The sequence below is a fragment of the Manis pentadactyla genome, chromosome 3 (assembly GCF_030020395.1).
Source record: "Manis pentadactyla isolate mManPen7 chromosome 3, mManPen7.hap1, whole genome shotgun sequence".
NCBI lineage: Eukaryota > Metazoa > Chordata > Mammalia > Pholidota > Manidae > Manis > Manis pentadactyla.
The window spans coordinates 40,491,984-40,510,532 of record NC_080021.1 but is presented as its reverse complement, the minus strand read 5'-3'; the positions used below and the strand labels follow the sequence as shown (position 1 = coordinate 40,510,532).

At 37.4% G+C, this 18,549-nt stretch overlaps 1 protein-coding gene across 4 annotated transcripts in view; it reads left to right on the top strand.

The window, feature by feature from the left end:
- VPS13B (vacuolar protein sorting 13 homolog B) overlaps positions 1-18,549 on the top strand; it is an 876,251-nt gene that overhangs the window by 738,981 nt on the left and 118,721 nt on the right. For all 4 annotated transcript variants that reach the window (XM_036876002.2, XM_057497864.1, XM_036875982.2 and 1 more), the window contains exon 39: positions 241-425. In XM_036876002.2, the coding sequence (XP_036731897.2) occupies positions 241-425 (185 nt within the window). The remainder of the gene's footprint in view (positions 1-240; positions 426-18,549) is intronic.

Below are 18,549 nucleotides of genomic sequence, written 5' to 3'. Positions count from 1 at the left end.
ATTAAATGGTAACACATCAAGATCACTTGAAAAGTACATTAGTATCTGCAGTGCAAAAATAGCACATAACCATTCAGTCTCTCTTAAGGGAAAAGAGATTCCAACTATATAAGAATGTGTCAAACTCTATAAAAATGACCAAGCTTCTTCATATTCTTTAATCCTCATAATTTTCTTGCTATAATAAGTCAACATGTTCCCTTTCAAAAACATACTATTAATTATACTTTCATTTAACAGAACCTTTGAAAATGCCTGGTGTCTATGAAGTCCTGTTTTACAATGAAACTGAAGATAACCCAGGGATGATGTTATGGAGATATCCAGAACCTAGAGTGCTCACTCTTGTTCGAATAACTCCTGTGCCCTTCAACACCACAGAGGATCCAGATATTAGCACAGCAGACCTTGGTGATATGCTGCAGGTATGTGATGACTATTCATTTTAAATAAAAACATTGTGTGAAAGTCCTGATTAGATACTGGAAAATGTTTGGAGCATACCTTACTTTTTCTGTCAGTAGTATCAGAGAAAAATATACACATGTGTATATTTATATATGAACACACAATAAATAAGACATAATATGATTCAGATTCATGGTGCATGGAAATTTGGAGATTTCTCAGTTCTACTCAGTTCTGTTATAGGTAGGTTATGTCATGTGGTCTCTGCCTGTAATGAGACAAACAGGTGTCAATTCAGTTCACTACACATTTTTTGAGTACTTACTATGCTCTCACATTCTTCAGCATTTCTATAACTATTCTATGAAATAATATATGTCCACATAAGGCCCTAATGGATGACTCAGTTTTCATTTTCTTTCCAGACCTGAAAGTGGTCTAGGGGCTTGAGGTAGGCTGATAGGAAAATCATCTAACTAGTGATAAAATTCTATATGATTTTTGAGTTTGTTGGTTGTCAGTTCCCTGAGTTTAGTGTAATTTTTACTGTGGATATCACTAAATTGTCATTCTATTTATTAATATTCTGTGGATCTGAACTCATAAAATTTATTTTTCTCTCAATTTTCCACCTAATAAAAAATACTTAGTATTCCACACAACCATCCTCTCAAATCTTAGGAATTATTCCTGATTGCTCTTTCCCTAACTCCCATGTCTAATTTACCAACAAGTCCTATTAGTTCTACTTCTAAGATATGTCCGTATTCCATCTACTTCTCTGTTTCTACAGGTACAACTTGAGTCCAAGCTACCATCTTCTGTTCCCTAATACCTTAACTTCCTAACTGGTCTCTGTGACTCTGTTCTTGACTTCCTGTAATGCATATGCCAAACAGCAGCTTAAGTGATCTTACAAAAATGTGGATCATGTCAGATCACTCCCCTAATTTAAAACCTGATGGTGCCTTCTCCCACAAGATCCCAATATCTATGGCATCTAAGGACCTTTGAGCTGTGCCCTGCCTGCCTCTCTCTCTAACTTGATCTCATACCTGTCTCCCTGTTTCTTACTATGTTCTTGCCACCCTAGCCTCCTTTTTCTCCTTGAGTGTGTACCTCTTCAGAGTCATTTCTCGGGCTCTGCTTCCTACCTTTGTTAAGTGAGTACCAACTGAAATGTTATATCCTAGCTAGTAATGAGCATATTATTACCACTTCTTTACTCTGTATTACATTACCTTATTTTATTTTCTTCATAGTTTTTATTTCTATTCAAAATTATTGTATACATTTATATATTGACTTGCTTATGGTCTTTCTCTCTACCATTAGAAAATAGGTTCCTTGTATGTCTTGATCACTTATTTATCTCTAGCCCTTGGTACATAAAGATATTCGCCAATTTTTTTTAATGACTTATACTTAACAAATCAGAGTACTAATACAAATCAGAGGAGTCCAAGACCATAGGTATTATTATTATACTCATATAATTCTTGTTTTAATTTCTGACTGTAATACATTTAGTCAGATACTCACCTTCTGAACTGAGAACAGTGAAATGTACTGTCATTTTGCCAAGTGAACTAGAGTGCACAGAGCTATGCAATTTGCCAAGATGTCAACAGTCTCTACTTTGTTTTTTTTTTCTTTTGATGAGAACTTTAAGACCTACTCTCTTAGCAACTCTACTTCAATTCTTAAATCCTCAAATTTGTTTCCCTTCCTGTCAATATTATATTCACAATTAGCTTTTCTACCACTATTCTTGGATTATTTTTGCTAAATAAAATAAGAATATCTTTGAATCCAGCTCTCTGTTAGACTTGCCCAAATGCAGAATATCTGTAGTATTTTCAATCAAAATGAAAATACTTACATACAAAGTTCCACCATCATAAGGGCTTCTTTCTAACTGACCCTCGTGTTCAGATTTATAGCTGGATATAAACACATTTATTAACAGAAGTCTGATAACTCACTACTCATGGTAATATTGTGCTGGTTATCTCAAAGAGGGCATTTAAGGTAGTAAGTAGATTCACTAGTGACACGTTCTTCATCTTCTCGTGCCATTGGAGAGGCAGGAGAGCCTAGTGGTGAAGAGGATGAGCTACAGCCAGAATACCTGGTTCAGATTCTGGCTCTGACACTTGCAAATGGTGTCTCCTTAGACAAGTAACTTAACTACTCAGCCTCAAGGTTTTCTGTTTTGCTTTTATTTTTCACCAATAAAATAAAGCTGTTAATAATGTGATGATTATGGGAATTAATATGTAGAAGACACATAGAACAATGCCTGGCACATAGCTAGTGCTATGTAAGTATTAGTACCACCACTACTGTGATGCATATTGTCAAAACTCTTCATCAAGCAGGAACACAGGTTAGACCAGAGGTGATCTCATGCCTCTACCAACCAACTGGAGTATCTAGGAGATCTGGGATAGTCCCAGGGGCCTAGGCAGTGGACTTGGCACATAAGCAAAGCAGTACGTGAAGAAGCCTGGCAGGTTTCAATAAGCAGAGTTGGTAGCAGAGAGATCCTGTCATATTTCATATCTTGTTGGAGAGATAGGAACTGAGATGTGGTCTGAATTCAAAGACAGGGATCCTGGCCTCATAAGCATGACAGAGTTGCACCTAGTGTAAGTTGAAAGGGAGAGCTTGATCCCAGTGATGAGAAAGAACACTTAGAATGGTCACCTGGGATGGAGGACAGAGCAGGACTGGCAGAAGGTTGCCGTGCTGCTGAGCTCCTGGTCTAATCCTTATATTCCCCTGACTAAGAGCACAGTTTGTCCCAGGTGGGGTTGAGCCTCATCTGTGGAAGTAACTCTCTGGGTTGCAGTCTTAGAACTATATAAACTATTTTGTTTCCTTGGAGCTTCTGTTGAGAATAGAAAATAAGGTACATGAATCACAGGGTTAATTCAATCAGACAGCTTTTTCCTTGAACGCTTAGAGTGCCAGGCTCAGGGTGTGTACCTGGAAATTCAGTTCCTAAACTGGACACTAGAGTTAATGTTATTTACCTTTCAGCATTGTCACAAGAATCAAATGAAATATTATAGCTGAAACAAATAAATGCCTTACACATAATGAACTCTTACTAAATGTTCATTTCCTCCCCTCCACAAGCAAATGCCCAGACCACTAAAAGAGCCTCCTAAAGGGAATTCCAGCCTTCAATCTCTCTTCCTTCCAACTTGTCCTACAAAGTTCTTAAAGAAACAAGTGGGTTGTTTCACTTAACACTAGAAAAACCTTCAGTGGTTTTATAACCATGCTAGACTGACCTTGAGAGCCCTGTATAACCTTCCCACCTCCACATCCAACTTTGTCTTTTACTCCCTTACACGTGATCTCTGTGCTACTCAAACTGGCCTATTCACACTCCCCAAGCCAGCCTGGGACATCCCACTTTCATACTGTTCCCTCTTCGTTTGAGTCTCTCCCTTCTCTGCTGAAGTCCTGTCCATGCTTCCAGATGGTTGAAATGCCATCTGTTCCATGAAGCCTCTCCTGGACACCATCTCCAAGCATATCACCTTCCTCCAAAGTCCTGTAACAGTCCATGGCACAACTTTTTTGCTATTTCTTAACTTATTGCTCACATTTTAACTATGTGTCCATCTGTTGTCTTCCTCTTAGATTGTAGGTTTCCAAAAGAAATGATCATATCTAATTTGTCATTATGTCCCTGTAGTATCCACTGCAGTGGAGATGCTCAGTATAGTGAATGGATGAATGAATGCATGAATGTCCATATTCCTCTCTTGTATTACTCAAAAGTATTACATTGTTTGTCATTACTTTATGGGGCTACTGAGTGAGTTTCGGTTTTACAAACTGAATTATGTCAGGATGCATTGTGTAATGCTTCAGTGGTAATATCTACCATAAACACACAATCTAATGTCATTATGTTACCCTGGCTTTGGGTGACATCAGTGAATATTCTGCCAACCTTACCGCCCCCTTAGAGGCTAGTTCTTAAATACAAAGATAAGTTAATCTCCTTGGTTTTAGTCCAAAAGACAGAATCAAGTTTGGTGACTTTTTCCTTCAGGACCTTTCAGTTCATAAAAACTGACCTTATAAAGTTCACTTATACAGAACCCTCAAATTTATCTGTTTATTTGTCTTTCCATGGTTGATAGTGGGGTTTATAAACAGGTTCCACATATAACTTTTTAGAATTTATTTAGCAATTGTAATAAAAAATATGAAAAACATGTCTATAATATTAAACTAAGCACAGGTTCTGAAAGAAGGCCTTGAAATTAATGTTCACAGAAAGCAAAAAGGAGCTTATTTTGTGGTCAGTTTATATATTTATATAGTTTATCATGTTAAGTTTTAAGTGTTAGTATCATAATTAGATGTCAATAAAATTCGGACTGTAAGGTATCATAATGCCATCAACATGGAAGGAGTGTTGTACAGTTTAAATGAGCTTAAATAGAAGTTTCTGGCGGTGTATCTGGGCACATACTGTTTTCCTCTCTCATGTTGTTGTGTACCCTGCCCACTGAAGATTCTGTTTGGAGGTCCTCCTGTTCCCAGAATGTAAAATTTTAATCCTTCCTTTGTAGTAGAATTGGTAATGGATATTTTAATTCTCACACAGATTTGTCATACTTCTTATTCTTGTCTCAATACTATAATATTCTTCTTTTCACATTGATTTTTATCTTTATGTTGCATAAATTTTTAGATATCTTCATTGGTAAATGACAGTAGGCCAAACATACCCTCTTTCCCCGAAGGTCTTAAGAATATAAAGCTTGAGCATTACAATTCAAGACAAACACTAAATGGATTAGGATCACTGAAATAGTTTAAACAAATGGGAAGCAAAGTTAAAGAAGTAATATGGAGGATGAATTTGGCATTGGTAACAAATTGTATGGATTAAAAAGAAAGATAGAAAAGCTAAAGCTGGAAATTGCTCTAATGCAAGGAATATCTAGGGTACCACATAGGATTCCTGATGCTAAAGTCAGAGAAAAAGGGAAGAGTTAGGATTTAGGAAAAATTAACCTAGCTTCAGAAAACTTTATATTAGAAAAATTAAATAGACACTTGGATTCAGATCAACACCTTCAGAAAATGTGAATTCAATTAACAAATGAGATAAACATACCTATCTGTTATTTTTATTTCCAGTTTACAGCATTTCTCATCAACCCATAATTATTGAATATCTTCTCAGTATCAGTATACAGTACTACAAGGTACAGACGTGAGGATATAGAGATGGAAGATCTGTCATTACTCTAATACGGTTTATAATTTGAAAAGGGAGGGCATAATTGTATATGCAAACTCATAAACTAGATTTGCTGAATATATATTAAGATAGACCTATATATTTATATAGGAGGAAACATAATTTGGGGAATTCTGACTTCTAAAGAGTAAATTGAGTTAATTGGGAAAAAAAGAAATTTGTTACTAAAGCTGTATGATTTCATAGAACTTTTCAGTTAAAAAGATTTTCAAGCTTCAGAATTTGATGCAGGATTCTTATATGAAAAAATCATGACTAGAGTCCTTAAAAGATACCCTCACAATGATAACAGGAAGAAAAGGCCAAAACAAGCTGTGTCATCTGGTTATTTCTGGTGGAGGAGAACAGTTAGCCAAAGAAATCCAAACACTGATGCCCACTGCACTTTGTTTATCCAGTTTGAAGGTCAGGAAATTAGTTTTTAAATTAACACTAATATGATTCTAAAAATCAAAGTGAAACTACTGGAAGAATAATGAACAAGATACTGCATATTTAAAAACCAAGGAGAATCTATATGGTTGAGATATGTGTTATTTTTGTTCCAGTGTGTTAAGATCATCTTTTGTTTTACACCCAGCACTATGCTAGGTGCTTGGCATTATAACCTCATTAAATTTCATTTTATTCTATGAGGTGGGTATTATCCCCATTTTATAAGTGGGGAAACTGAGGCCACAAGAAATTAACTGGTCTTGAATCTTAAAACTTAAAAGTCAGAACCAGAATTTCATGTCACGTTTTTTGGGCTCCAAAACCTATGTTATTTATGCTTTTTGTAAAACACTGGATAGTAATATTGTAGATTATACATTCAAGTGATAGTGAGCCACTCTGTTGTGAAATGTGGAAAGAAGGAAAATAAAATTATCCTTTTACTTCAGACTGATAAATCATGAAATAATGAATCAGACCAAAGATACACAAAATAACCTTAAATAAGTAAAAGGACTCCCAGACACCCAAGATGGATTGGGTCTTATGATATCTAAAGTAAAAAAATGTCTCCTTTGAGAGAACTGCTCAGCTCTAGAAGTCTAGGAGGGCCACAGAAGCATTTGTTGGCACAAATCCTCCTGGCAGCCTGCAAAGAAATGGTGCCCAAGCGTCTAGTTCACCTGGTAGCTGAACCACCTTAATAGAGATGAATGTATGAGCTGTCAAATTTCTGTGTCTACCGTTCAAATCATCTAACCACCCAAACAACCTTCTAACAGTTTGGCTCCCGGTGCAGTGTGTCTACGGAGGGAGAGTCATGCATTGCTCAGGCCAGCCCCGTATCCAGGCTGCTTGGCAGTTACACATCGCATGGTAAATTAATAACTTGGCATCTGGCTTATGTATCAGTCTCTAGTGAACTTTGCTGCATGACTCAGCATTCCGAAGTCTAGTCACTGCCAGGACACCATGGAAATTTTCTGAGTTTGCAAGACCAATGGCCAGATCCTGAATCATGGTGAATCCATCATACTAAGTACCCTCCTGTGGCTTCTTGCCTTCCAAGTAGGCTGGCCTTTCCCAAATGACATCTCTATTATGCAATGGGTTGCAAACCTTTCCAAGGAAGATTCTATTCTCACTACCTTGAAGGCTTCTGAGGAGAGAGAATGTGGGGTAAAGCGTCTAGCATAGTGCCTTACATGGTAAAAGACTCAGCATAATATTATAACACTCAATAAATGGTGGCTGCTCTTACCACCATCATCATCATTATCATCCTGCCAGCTGATTGAAGAACGTGGATCCTACTGTGGCAGATCAAGAAACCCTGTGTTCTGAGAGGGATGGTCTTTGTGTTTATAGTCTATTAGTGTCATAATAATTAAGAATGCTGGCTCTGCATGTGATTAAGGGGATGCTTTCACTGACTGAGAATAGCTGCTGTAAGAGTCACCCTCTTCCTACAGCCACATGGTCAGTGGCCTCCAAGGTAGTATGTCAATGACAGTCCTCTAAGATGCAGGTAGCAGAAACCCCACTGAAGCTGGCTGAATGAAAAATAGAGGGATTTAGTGTTAGGCTACAGTAGGGAATCCTAGAGGCCATGGGCACAAAGCAGCTGGGTCTCTAGAAGGAGGGACATAGAAATGGAAGACAGGAATCAGAGGAGTCTTTACTCACTATCACTTTTCTCTGCTCCTTTCTCCATATTTGCTTTATTCTTCCTATTCAATAGACTAGCTATTCCCCACCTGCCCCTGCTTCTCAGGCTGCCTAGTAGTCTCCCTATAAGCCCCAGATCTCCCAGAGTCACAATTACCAGTCCAACCTCCAATCCAGTACCACGCTCCTGATTGACCTGGTGTGGTATCGGGTGCTTTTGGGCACATTCAGCTATGCCCACGGAATGGGGTCACATTCACCAACGTGGCTGTGAACCGGGTCATTGTGAGCTATGCAGGTATCCCCATAGGGATCTATTCTATGTTACATCTCTCTTCTCTGATTTCCACTTTGACTAGCTTAACCCAACTCACGGTCTTCCCAATCTGACTGACTCTAAATGTCTGCACAATGTATTCTCTGTCAAAGAGGGAAGCCTTTTATGTATGGTCTATAGTTTTGGCAAAGAACCACCACTGGCAGAGGGTTTCTAGAAGAACTTGCTCACTAAAAAAATTAACCCTTTTGCTATGGTTTTTCCAGCTTTTCCCTTTGCAAATATCTGGCAAAGCTGTTTCTCTGCACACATCAAAGGCCGTCTGCATCTGGAGAAAAGCCCCATATCACTTCTTAAATCTTCTCATTGCCCTCTCTTTAGCATCCTCTCCAAAATACAGATTAGGTAAGATCATATGTTTTATGCGTTGTGAGACATTTTCTCATCCCCAAGATCTTAAAATCAATACCTTTCTTGGTCAGTGCTTCCTTTTTAATGCAGTGACTATGTAGCCCATTAGCATCTTCACAGATTCTGTAAATACCCTCCCAGTTCTATGGATCCATGAGAGTTTTATGTATGGAATAATTTTCAACTTTTGAAATTGAGTTTACAATGTGTTGCTTAATATCTGTAGCTTAGTGGTGATTAATTGTGTGTAGTTTTCTAATAATATTTTATCTTACATACTTATCCATAGACTGAACCTTATTGGTGTGTGCATTTTATTATTTTTCATAATTACATGGGAAAGTGTTCCAATTCAGGCAGTAATATTTGATATTACCCAAAAAATTAAAAACTAGACTTTTGCTGCTTTAAACTTGAATTTATAAGTTTCCTGTAATTCTAAAGCACATGGACCTGATAGGCAAAGGTTATGATATTAGCACATGGTGAGAATCCGAGAGTTATGTGCAAGCTAATATGATTTGCCTCTTTCATGCACAGCTTAAAAAGAATGAAAGGAAGTGTTCTTGGGTGTTTCTTTTCAGCCGTGTTGGGCGGTGCACTTATAGCTGCAAATAAGTTCCCAGAATCCTGAGCCTTTTTCTTTTATAAGCACCTCCTGCTCACTGGCAGCTGTATTAATGCGTCCCAGAAGGCTTTGCTCCTATCCATCATCTTTAGGAAGGGGTGCTCAAAGCCCAGATATGAGATTCATTCTTGTTGAAATGCAGAAAAGAAAAAGAAGTCTTGAGGGCTCTAGGGAAGTAAGAGACCGAGCCAGACTCTTCAGAAATGAAGGAAAGGAAAAAGTCCTATGTACCCAATGGACACAGTAATAAACGGTTTTGAATGATGGGTAACAGTACTGGAGCAGCTACTAAGTGTTTTGCATCCAGAAGCCATTGCCTCCTTTTTTGGACAATGAGGGAAATCTAAAATAGAGTACTCCCTGAATACACTTTTAATCATTCTGTCTTCATAGTGTTATAAAAGTTTCAAAAAAGAATCTAGGAATATGTTGAAAAGATTTCTGCCTGAAAATTTTGAGGTCAACTCAGTAAATACAGATAAAAGGACCTGGGCTAGGGCTATGGGAAATACAAAGGTGGAAAGAGCTCTAGCTCTGCTCTCAAGGCAGCTACAGTCTTTTAGGAGGATAACAATTCCCCAAAATAAGACAAGGGAGAACCGTGATGCACCATGGCAGACACACAGAGAATGTACCTTCTTCAGCAAGGAGCATTTACACCTGACTGGAAACACCAGGAAAGGCTTTACAGAGGAGAAGGCAACTGGGGGTATCCTTGAAGGCTGAGGAGGATTTTAACAGGTAAAATGGGAGAAAGGATATATGAAGAAAAAATCAGTTTGAGCAAAATTTCAGACTTGAATAAAAGAAAACAGAACTTATATCTGGGAGGTGGCAAATAATCTGGTTTGAGTTGCACAGGTTATAGAAGTAAGAGATGAGTGGAACATTGATAAGCTGCAGACGTGGCTTCTTAGTCTGTGTCCTTGTCATGGAGGAAAAAAAGAAAAAAGAAGGTAACACATTTATTGAGCCCCTAGTATGTACCAGGCGCCAACTTTGTCCTTTTATATGGCGTGTCTCTCCCATCCTCACTATAGTAATATTAACTCTGTGCAGTAGGTTCTGTTATCTCTGTTAGAACTAAGATAACTTAGGTTATGAGAAGTTATATAATTTCCCAAGATCACAAAGCAAGTAAGGAGGTAAGACCAGAACTCAAACCTAAGTTTGTGTGAATCCATAATTATTCTTCTTGTGTTGTGCTGCCTTCACTAGAGTGTAGTGTTTGTATTTCATTTGAGAGGCATTACAGAACCATTGGCAATCCAGAACTTGAGATAAATTAATCTGGTAGTCTGGTAGATAGCAGAGTGGGGTACAGAGAAACCAGAACTGAGAATACCTGTTAGGGTTCTTAGAGAGGAGATGACAAAGGCTATAAGCTGGGGGCTAGTAGTGGGTATGGGGACTAAGCAATGAATTGGGAGACACTGTAAAGAAGGAATCTATGTCTTTAACAATTAATATGGTAATTTAATAAGAGAGAGTAAGAGAAGTCATAGAAGATTGCCAGATTTAAGCTCAGTGGGAAATGCGGGGTTTTTTTTAGTTTTGGAAATTAGGAGGTGTACCTCTTCACTAGGCGCTATTCACTGTGCTACACACGGCATACAGGTTATATCTCCTCCTGCAATCAGCTCTGCAGAGGTGAGCGTTCTCCCCTTCTTATGGAGCAGAAAGCTGACAATCTGAAAAGTTAAATGTGTTGCCATGGGCCTCTTTTCCATAAAGTGCTTAAATGCACACAAGATTTAATAATACAGAAATTTATAGATTCCTCTAAACTATGTATGAATCTTTGATGAGGAGTCCCCACAGCATAGAGACACAGCATAGAGAGGACAGCTCCATGTCAGTGAGGATTAGTCTCACATGTGTGAGACAGAAAATACAAAATGACAGCAGCTTAAACAAAACAAGTTTCTTTTCCCGTCCCCCATGAAAACAGTCTGAAGGTAGACAGTCTAGGACTGCAAGTATCTCTACAAAGTCATGAAGGCCCAGGCACCTTCTTGCTTCCTGCCACTCTGCTGGCCCACATTTGATTTCCCTTCGTGGTCTGAGATGGCTACACAGGCTTCAAACCTCTTGTCCCCATGCCAGGCACAGGAGGACGAGGGGACAGAAACGAGCGTGTCTCCTTCCTGTAGAGATATTTCATAGAACCCACGCTCTGCAGACTTTGTTGCCAGCATCCTCGAGTCCAGAATTGCATTACATGGCTACTCCTAGTTAAAAGGGAAATTCGGACTCATTTGCTGAAGAAGGGAAAAGAGCTCATTGAGGACAGCTTGCCATCCCTGCTGGCGTCACAGCCGTAACTCCTGAACACCCAGGTCCACAGCCTTTGCTGGGCTAGCCACCCCTGCCGTCCACTTAGGCTTCTTGCCTGTTTGTGAAATTCATTGCTTATGAATAGGATGCAGTAAGAGAACTCACTTTATAGTTGGTTAGTGAATAGTCTGCTGAAGCAGAACTTACAGAGAAAACTGAACAAGCAAATGAGATTTTGAAATAAAAATAAATAGTTTGAAATGCTAGCTTTGCTTGCCCTTCAAAAAAGCAAAAAATACAGAAGGCATCTGTCAATACAACCTGCTTTTAAAGTAAATGGAAAATATTTGCAGACTGAAAGAATACTGAAGTCATTTTTGTCCTGTCACTTTATTTGGTGGTAGAAATTTTATTAGTCTATTTCTCTTTTCCTGTTAAATGCTCTTGTATTAAAAGTGGGGGTGGGGAGCTGGCAGAAGCAGTTCTTTCTGGAAATGAAAAACTATGTTTAGCAATCAGTGTGTTTGATATTTACTGTTCAGTATTAAAAATGTTTGGGGTGTAAAAATAATGAAAGTTTAGTAAGTATGAACTGATGGTCTTTGATCATCTTTTTATGAATTATTCTCCCCAAATAGAGATATTTTCCACCTGTGAAAGTAACAGTAAAAAATAATTACACATAAAGTAGAAATTCTTTTTTGAAAGCACATTGTTGAAGAAAGTAAACAGAAGAAGAGTGAAGTGCAGAGAGGCAGTAGAGGCCCGTTGTTGAGAGCAAAGACGCTGGAACTAAAATCTCCGGGTGCAGATCCAAGCAGGCAAGAGACTTAACTTCTGTGCAACTCAGCTTCCTCGTTTATAAATTACGCATAATAATAGTTAATACCTTTTCAAGTTGTTGGGGGGAATAAATGCTTGCTAGATATAAAAAACACTTAAAACAATGTCTTGCACATAGTGCTTTATAAATATTAGCAATTTCTACTTCCTCTACAGCTTACCATCTCCAGATGCCAGTTTGGCTCTTGCTCTGCCCTTGTTTATTAATGTTTGAGAAAAACTGAGTTTTGATTAGAAACTACAGTTTCTTTATCCCTTTACCCATTCTTTCATAAAAACACTAGTCTGAAAAACTAACTTTTGTCATATACTTTCAAGTATGCATGCCTTCCCATTTTTTTATACAACTCCTAGTTAGAAAAAAAAAGTCAAACCTGAGAACTTCACGTGTTTTATAGCAACATCTTCAAATACTGCATTGAAGAATCGTGGTTCTCATAGGCCAAGCACTTTTTTCAGCAGCTTTATTGAAATACAATTGACATAGCATACAGTTCACCCATTTAAAGGGTATAATTCAGTGGTTTGTAGTATATACACCGAGTTGTGCACTCTTTACTATAGTCGATTTCAGAATGTTTTCATCATCTCAAAAAGAAACCTGGTACCTTTTAGCTATCACTCTCCAGTCACCTCATCCCCCAGCCCTAAGCAATCACTAATTTATTTCCTGTTTCTATATTATTCTGTGCAGTTCATATCAATGGAATCATACAATTTGTGGTCTTTGGTGACTGTCTTTCTGTCATTTAGTATAATGTTTTCACAGTTCACCTATGCTGTATTATGGATCTGTATATCATTTTTGTTGCTCAGTAGTATTCCATTCCATTATCCATTCCATTGTATACCACATTTTGCTTACTTAGCATTCACCAGTTGTCAGGCATTTACATGTTAGCACTTCTTGCATCCTTACCATTTACTTAGTCTCTGTTCTGTCCTACAAACTTGAGGAGAAGGACCAAAATGTGATTGTGCAGATTAATAATATTTACAAGGTGTTCTTAACAAGCATTATCTCAAAGAGCTTAGAAAGAAAGCTTTGTGAAACAAATACACAGGCAGTTATCATCTAGTATTATACAGTAAGTTTTAATGGAAGTGCAAAGAAGGAAGTTAATATAGTATTTTTATAAGCTTGAAACGTAAGCTTAAAGCCATATAGAGAAGGATTTTAAATGCTATCCTGAGACATGTGGGCTTTATTCCATAAGCACTTTATTCTGTAAGCATAGTCATTGAAATCATCAAGCTGAGCAATGACCATGGCTGATAACAGAGAAGGATGGACTAAAGAATACTATAGGTCAGCTGCATGGAGACTTATTCAGAGCACAGCTATTCAACAATAATGAGAATGACAGTTGGAATGGGAAAGAGAAAATGAATGTAAGAGAAAGATATCTGGATGGTAGAATAAATAGATTTTAATGTCTGGATGCAGATATAATAGAAGGGAAAACTTAAATGACTTTGTGGATCTAGCCTAGATGACCAGATGGATGGGACACCATTAATGGGGTCTAGAAATGTCAGAGAAAAAAATGGGGTAGACAGGACTGTGGAAGAGGTACTAAAATCCACATTGAACACTTGCAATTTTAGGTTTTAAAGGAATAATCATGATGAAATGCCTACCACAAGTTTGGATATCTGAGCTGACAAGTCAGAAGAGGGTCAGATTATTTTAGAAATGGTTTGTGGAGTCATCCTCATAGAAGAAAATTGAAGTCATAAAAGTAAAATAGAAGTTACATTCAGAAAGAGTGAAGAGTTCAAAGATAAGAGAACTGGGAATAGATCCATGAGAACTCTCTCTATGTCCAGTAAATAAATAGTCCATTAGGAATGGGGTGAGTTGAATAGTGTCCCCCCCAAAATTCATTTTTCTACCCAGAACCTGAGAATGTGACTTAATTTGGACCCTATTTCCAATTTAAGTATAGTTAAGTTATAATAAGGCTGTAGTTAAGTTATAATAAGTTATAATAAGGTCATACTAGATTTGTAATTTGATGACTGGTATCCTTATAAGAAGGAAATTTGGATAGAGACAAAAACTTGCAGGGGAGAAGGCCATGTAAAGACAGAGGCAGAGACTGAAGTGATATAGCTACGTGCCAAGTAATGCCAAGGATTGCTGGGAGCCAGAAAAGGAAAGGAAGCGCTCTTCCCAAAAACCTTCAGAGGAGTGTGACCCTGCTGACACCTTGATGTCGGACTTAAATTTCTGTTGTTTTAAGCCACCAATTTTGTGGTAAGTTGGTGTGGAACTCCTAGGAAACATATAAAGAAATAAACAAAGAAGTGGCCAATGAGGAAGGCCTAGGAGACTGCAATGTCAGCAAATCCAGGCATAGTGAAAACCAGGGATTTGGGGGAACTCAGAGTATCATGAATACAAATAGAGTACATTTTGAAGTGGAAAAATAGAAAGCTATGAATTGGATAACTTTAAGGCACTGTTGACTAGGAGAGAAGCTTTAGTCATCAGGGCTCTAAGGCAGAGCCATTTCCCTGCTGAGGCCCATCTTTTTCTTGGATTCTGTGCTCTGGTCACATTGGACTTAATTGTTTGACATCTTCACCAGACAGTACATTTCATGACAATAGATGCCCTATCCCTTATTCGTCAATGTTTCCCTCTCATCCAGAAGCTAGAATGTAGTAGTTCCTCAGAAAATATTTATGGAAGGAATTGGAGGATGGAGAAAAGAAGTTAGGGATTAAAAAAGAATGGAATATTATTCAGCCATAAGAAGAAAACAAATCCTACCATTTGCAACAATATAGATGGAGCTAGAGGGTATTATGCTCAGTAAAATAAGCCAGGCAGAGAAAGACAAGTACCAAATGATTTCACTCGTCTGTGGAGTATAAGAACAAAGAAAAACTGGAACAAAACAGCAGCAGAATCACAGAACCCAAGAATGGACTAACAGTTACCAAAGGGAAAGGGACTGGGGAGGACGGGTGGGAAGGGAGGGATAAGGGTGGGGAAAAAGAAAAGGGGCATTACGATTAGCATGTATAATGTGGGGGGCTCATGGTGGGGGCTGTACAACACAGAAGACCAGTAGTGATTCTACAGCATCTTACTACGCTGATGGACAGTGACTGTAAAATAGGGATTGTGGAGGGGACTTGGTGAAGGGAAGTTGGAATGGGAAAGAGAAAATGAATGTAAGAAAGACATCTGGATGGTAGAATAAATAGATTTTAATGTCTGGATGCAGATATAATAGAAGGGAAAACTTAAATGTTTCCCTAGTAAACATAATGTTCTGCATGTTAATTGTAGATTAAGGATAACAAAATAAATGAATGAATGAATGAATGAATGAATAAATAAATAAAAGGTAGAAAACTAAAATAATGAAGTTATTTAGTTTACAACTGATTCTATGGAGGAAGTTATTGGTAGGAGGGCTTTTAAGTAGTTAATGGAGTTGTAAATTCATTCCTTAGAGATGGAAGAAATTAGAAACAAGGTGTCAATTTTTAAAAGGAGGTCATGAGATGACAATAACAGGGCCTAGATGAAATTGGCCTATACCCATATGCTGTTGTATACTAGCCAGCAAACCCTGATAAATGGTAGACAAAAAAACAAACTTGGAAAAAGATCCCAATGTTTCAGATTGGAAGCAGTAATTTTGTACTTCTTGGGGGCTCTCACTTTCTGTTTTCTTATTTAGTGCCAATCATTGTGCTAAGAGCATTATGTGATTATCTCAACCTCACAGTGCTACAAACACTGTTATCATTCACATTTTATAGCTGAGGAAACTAAGGCTCAAAGAGGTGAAATGACTTTGCCAAGGGCACACCCTACTAAAGAGCAAAGCCAGGCAGTCTTACTCCAGAGCCTACCTTCATAACTATAGGGATGGATGTATACTTGTAGACTGTTGAAAAAAATCTATGTCATATTGAATTTGAAGTACTTCAGGCCATCCTATTGAAGATGTCTATGAAACACACTTCTACATGTGATCAGTGTTTCTTAAATTTTGCCTGTCCACGGGATGGTCCAAAACAGCAACCTCCTCCAAGCACAAACTTTTTTTGAAATCACCTCTTTTTGCACTGTTTTTTATAGCTCTCCTCTTTTTCCCATTTTCCTTTTTTCTTGATTGGGTACAGATCTGGCCTTTTCTAAGATATGTGCATGGTTTCATCACAATTTCTATTACATGAGCTCTACCCTCTAGAATGATTCTTAAACTGATTTTGAAGGAAACTTCAAGCAATTTTTAAAAACTTTATAATTGATATGCTTACTATATTTTTCCTAACAAAGACTTCTATCATCTGATCAGTTTTAGTTGAGGAGAACAAAAATCTGACAGGGCCCCTTGAGAAAAATATTCAAGTCTCTGTCATGAAAAATTTCAAATATACAAAAGTAGAGAGATGAGTGTAATAAACTGTGTGTCTCTCACACGTCTTTAGTAATTACCAATATTCTGTTGTCCTCCTTACACCTCTTCCCCTCACTACTTTTTGTTGATGTTGTTACTGTTTTCCTGGAGTATTAAAGGAAGTCCCAGATATCTCATCATTTCACCCATAAACACTTGAGTAAGCATTGCAAGCAAGTAAGTAGTTGTAAACAACTTCACTCTCTCTATCTATCACAGCCAACAAAATTAACAATAACTGCTTAACATCATATAGTAGCTGTATTTAATTATCCCCTATTGTCTTAAAAATATTTCTTTAGAGTTTGTTTGTTTGAATCAGGATCCCACGGAGGTCCACACATTACATTTGATTGATAAGGTTCTTAAATCTCTTTTAATCTGTAACAGTTCCCTCTTTTCTCTCCATTATGTCATTTATTTGTTGAGGAAATTGGATCGTTTGACCTGTGGAGTTTCCAACATTCTGGATTTTGGCCCATTTTGTTTTTTAATATTTAATGTTTTCCTCAATCCCCCATATTTTCTGGAATCTTGTAGTTGTTAGGAAGGCCATTAAAGTCGTTGCCTATTTTTTTAAAATCCCAAACAACACAATATTCTTCCTGTTGCATTAGCAGTAGGAGGTACATGATGTCTACCCATTTCTCTTTAAGCCAGCTTCAAATTAATCAGATGGTATCCGGTCAATCCATCATTATAAAGTCCCCCATCGAACTTCACACATTGGTTTTAACATCCATGGATGCATACCATAACTTGGCAGTAATTTCTCTAATCCACAGAAATAAAATTCAGCAATTCATTCCTCACTAAGAGAAAAAGGCAGCTTGCATTTTTTTTCAGCAATTTCTATGTGGCAGAAATTGTGCTTAGCAGTTTACCTACCTTTTTTCCTTTACCTTTCCAACACTATGCATTCCATATCATCATTATAACTTAATAGATAAGTAAACTACAAATAGAATTTGCTCTAGATCATATAGCTAGTAAAGGAACCCAATTATGCTGGTTTTAAGAGTTGTTTTTATGAAAAATTAACCTAGAACACATTAATTTAATTCATATATGGAAATAGATAAGATTCAAAACCAAACTGAATGAGAATAACAACATCTATAGCATTTGTATTACTACCAGTAAAGTGATGCTTATGTCATATTAGCTAAGTACTTCCCTTGTCCCAACTCTGGACTGCTAGAGCCCAGCAAATAATTTATTTCAATCCTAAGTATTCCTTTAATGGACTAAAAATATAAGTTATATTGTAGTTCATTTTATAGAAAGTCGTAATGTCTGTGAAATAACATTTTTATAAAATGAAAACTTAAGCATAAAGCATTTTCTAATAGGCAAACTTAGCACTCCAGTGTTGGTGAGAGAAATCTTGAAATCTCCTCCACACATCTTTAAACATTATTTGTCTTCATGGTTTGGAGTGAGTCATGTCCAGAGCAGCAAGTTGATGTCTATATGACCTCCCAAAGTCCTTTCCAGTGCTGCGATTCTCACACTAATGAATTCAAACAGAAAAGGATCATTGCGCCAAAACTCAGAGTATCTTCAGAGCCAGAATGCAGGAAAAGTTACAAAATACAGATGTCTGTCAGGGATGAGGTCCAAAGGGAGAAGCAGGCCAGAAGTTAGAAAAAGATATGTTATTATACAAAAAAATTTTTTTAAGTTGTGAATTTGGCTTTTAGCCAGAAGAATTTTTTTTAGTACTTAGATCAAACTATTAAGCCATAATATTCAGCTGAGATAAAGCAAGTCCTGTGGTTGAGGATATATAATTGGTGTGTAGTTGAAAAAAATCATAGTTAATTACATTCAAGAAAAAGCAGGCAATCTCTGAGTTCTCTAGACCTGTGCCAGA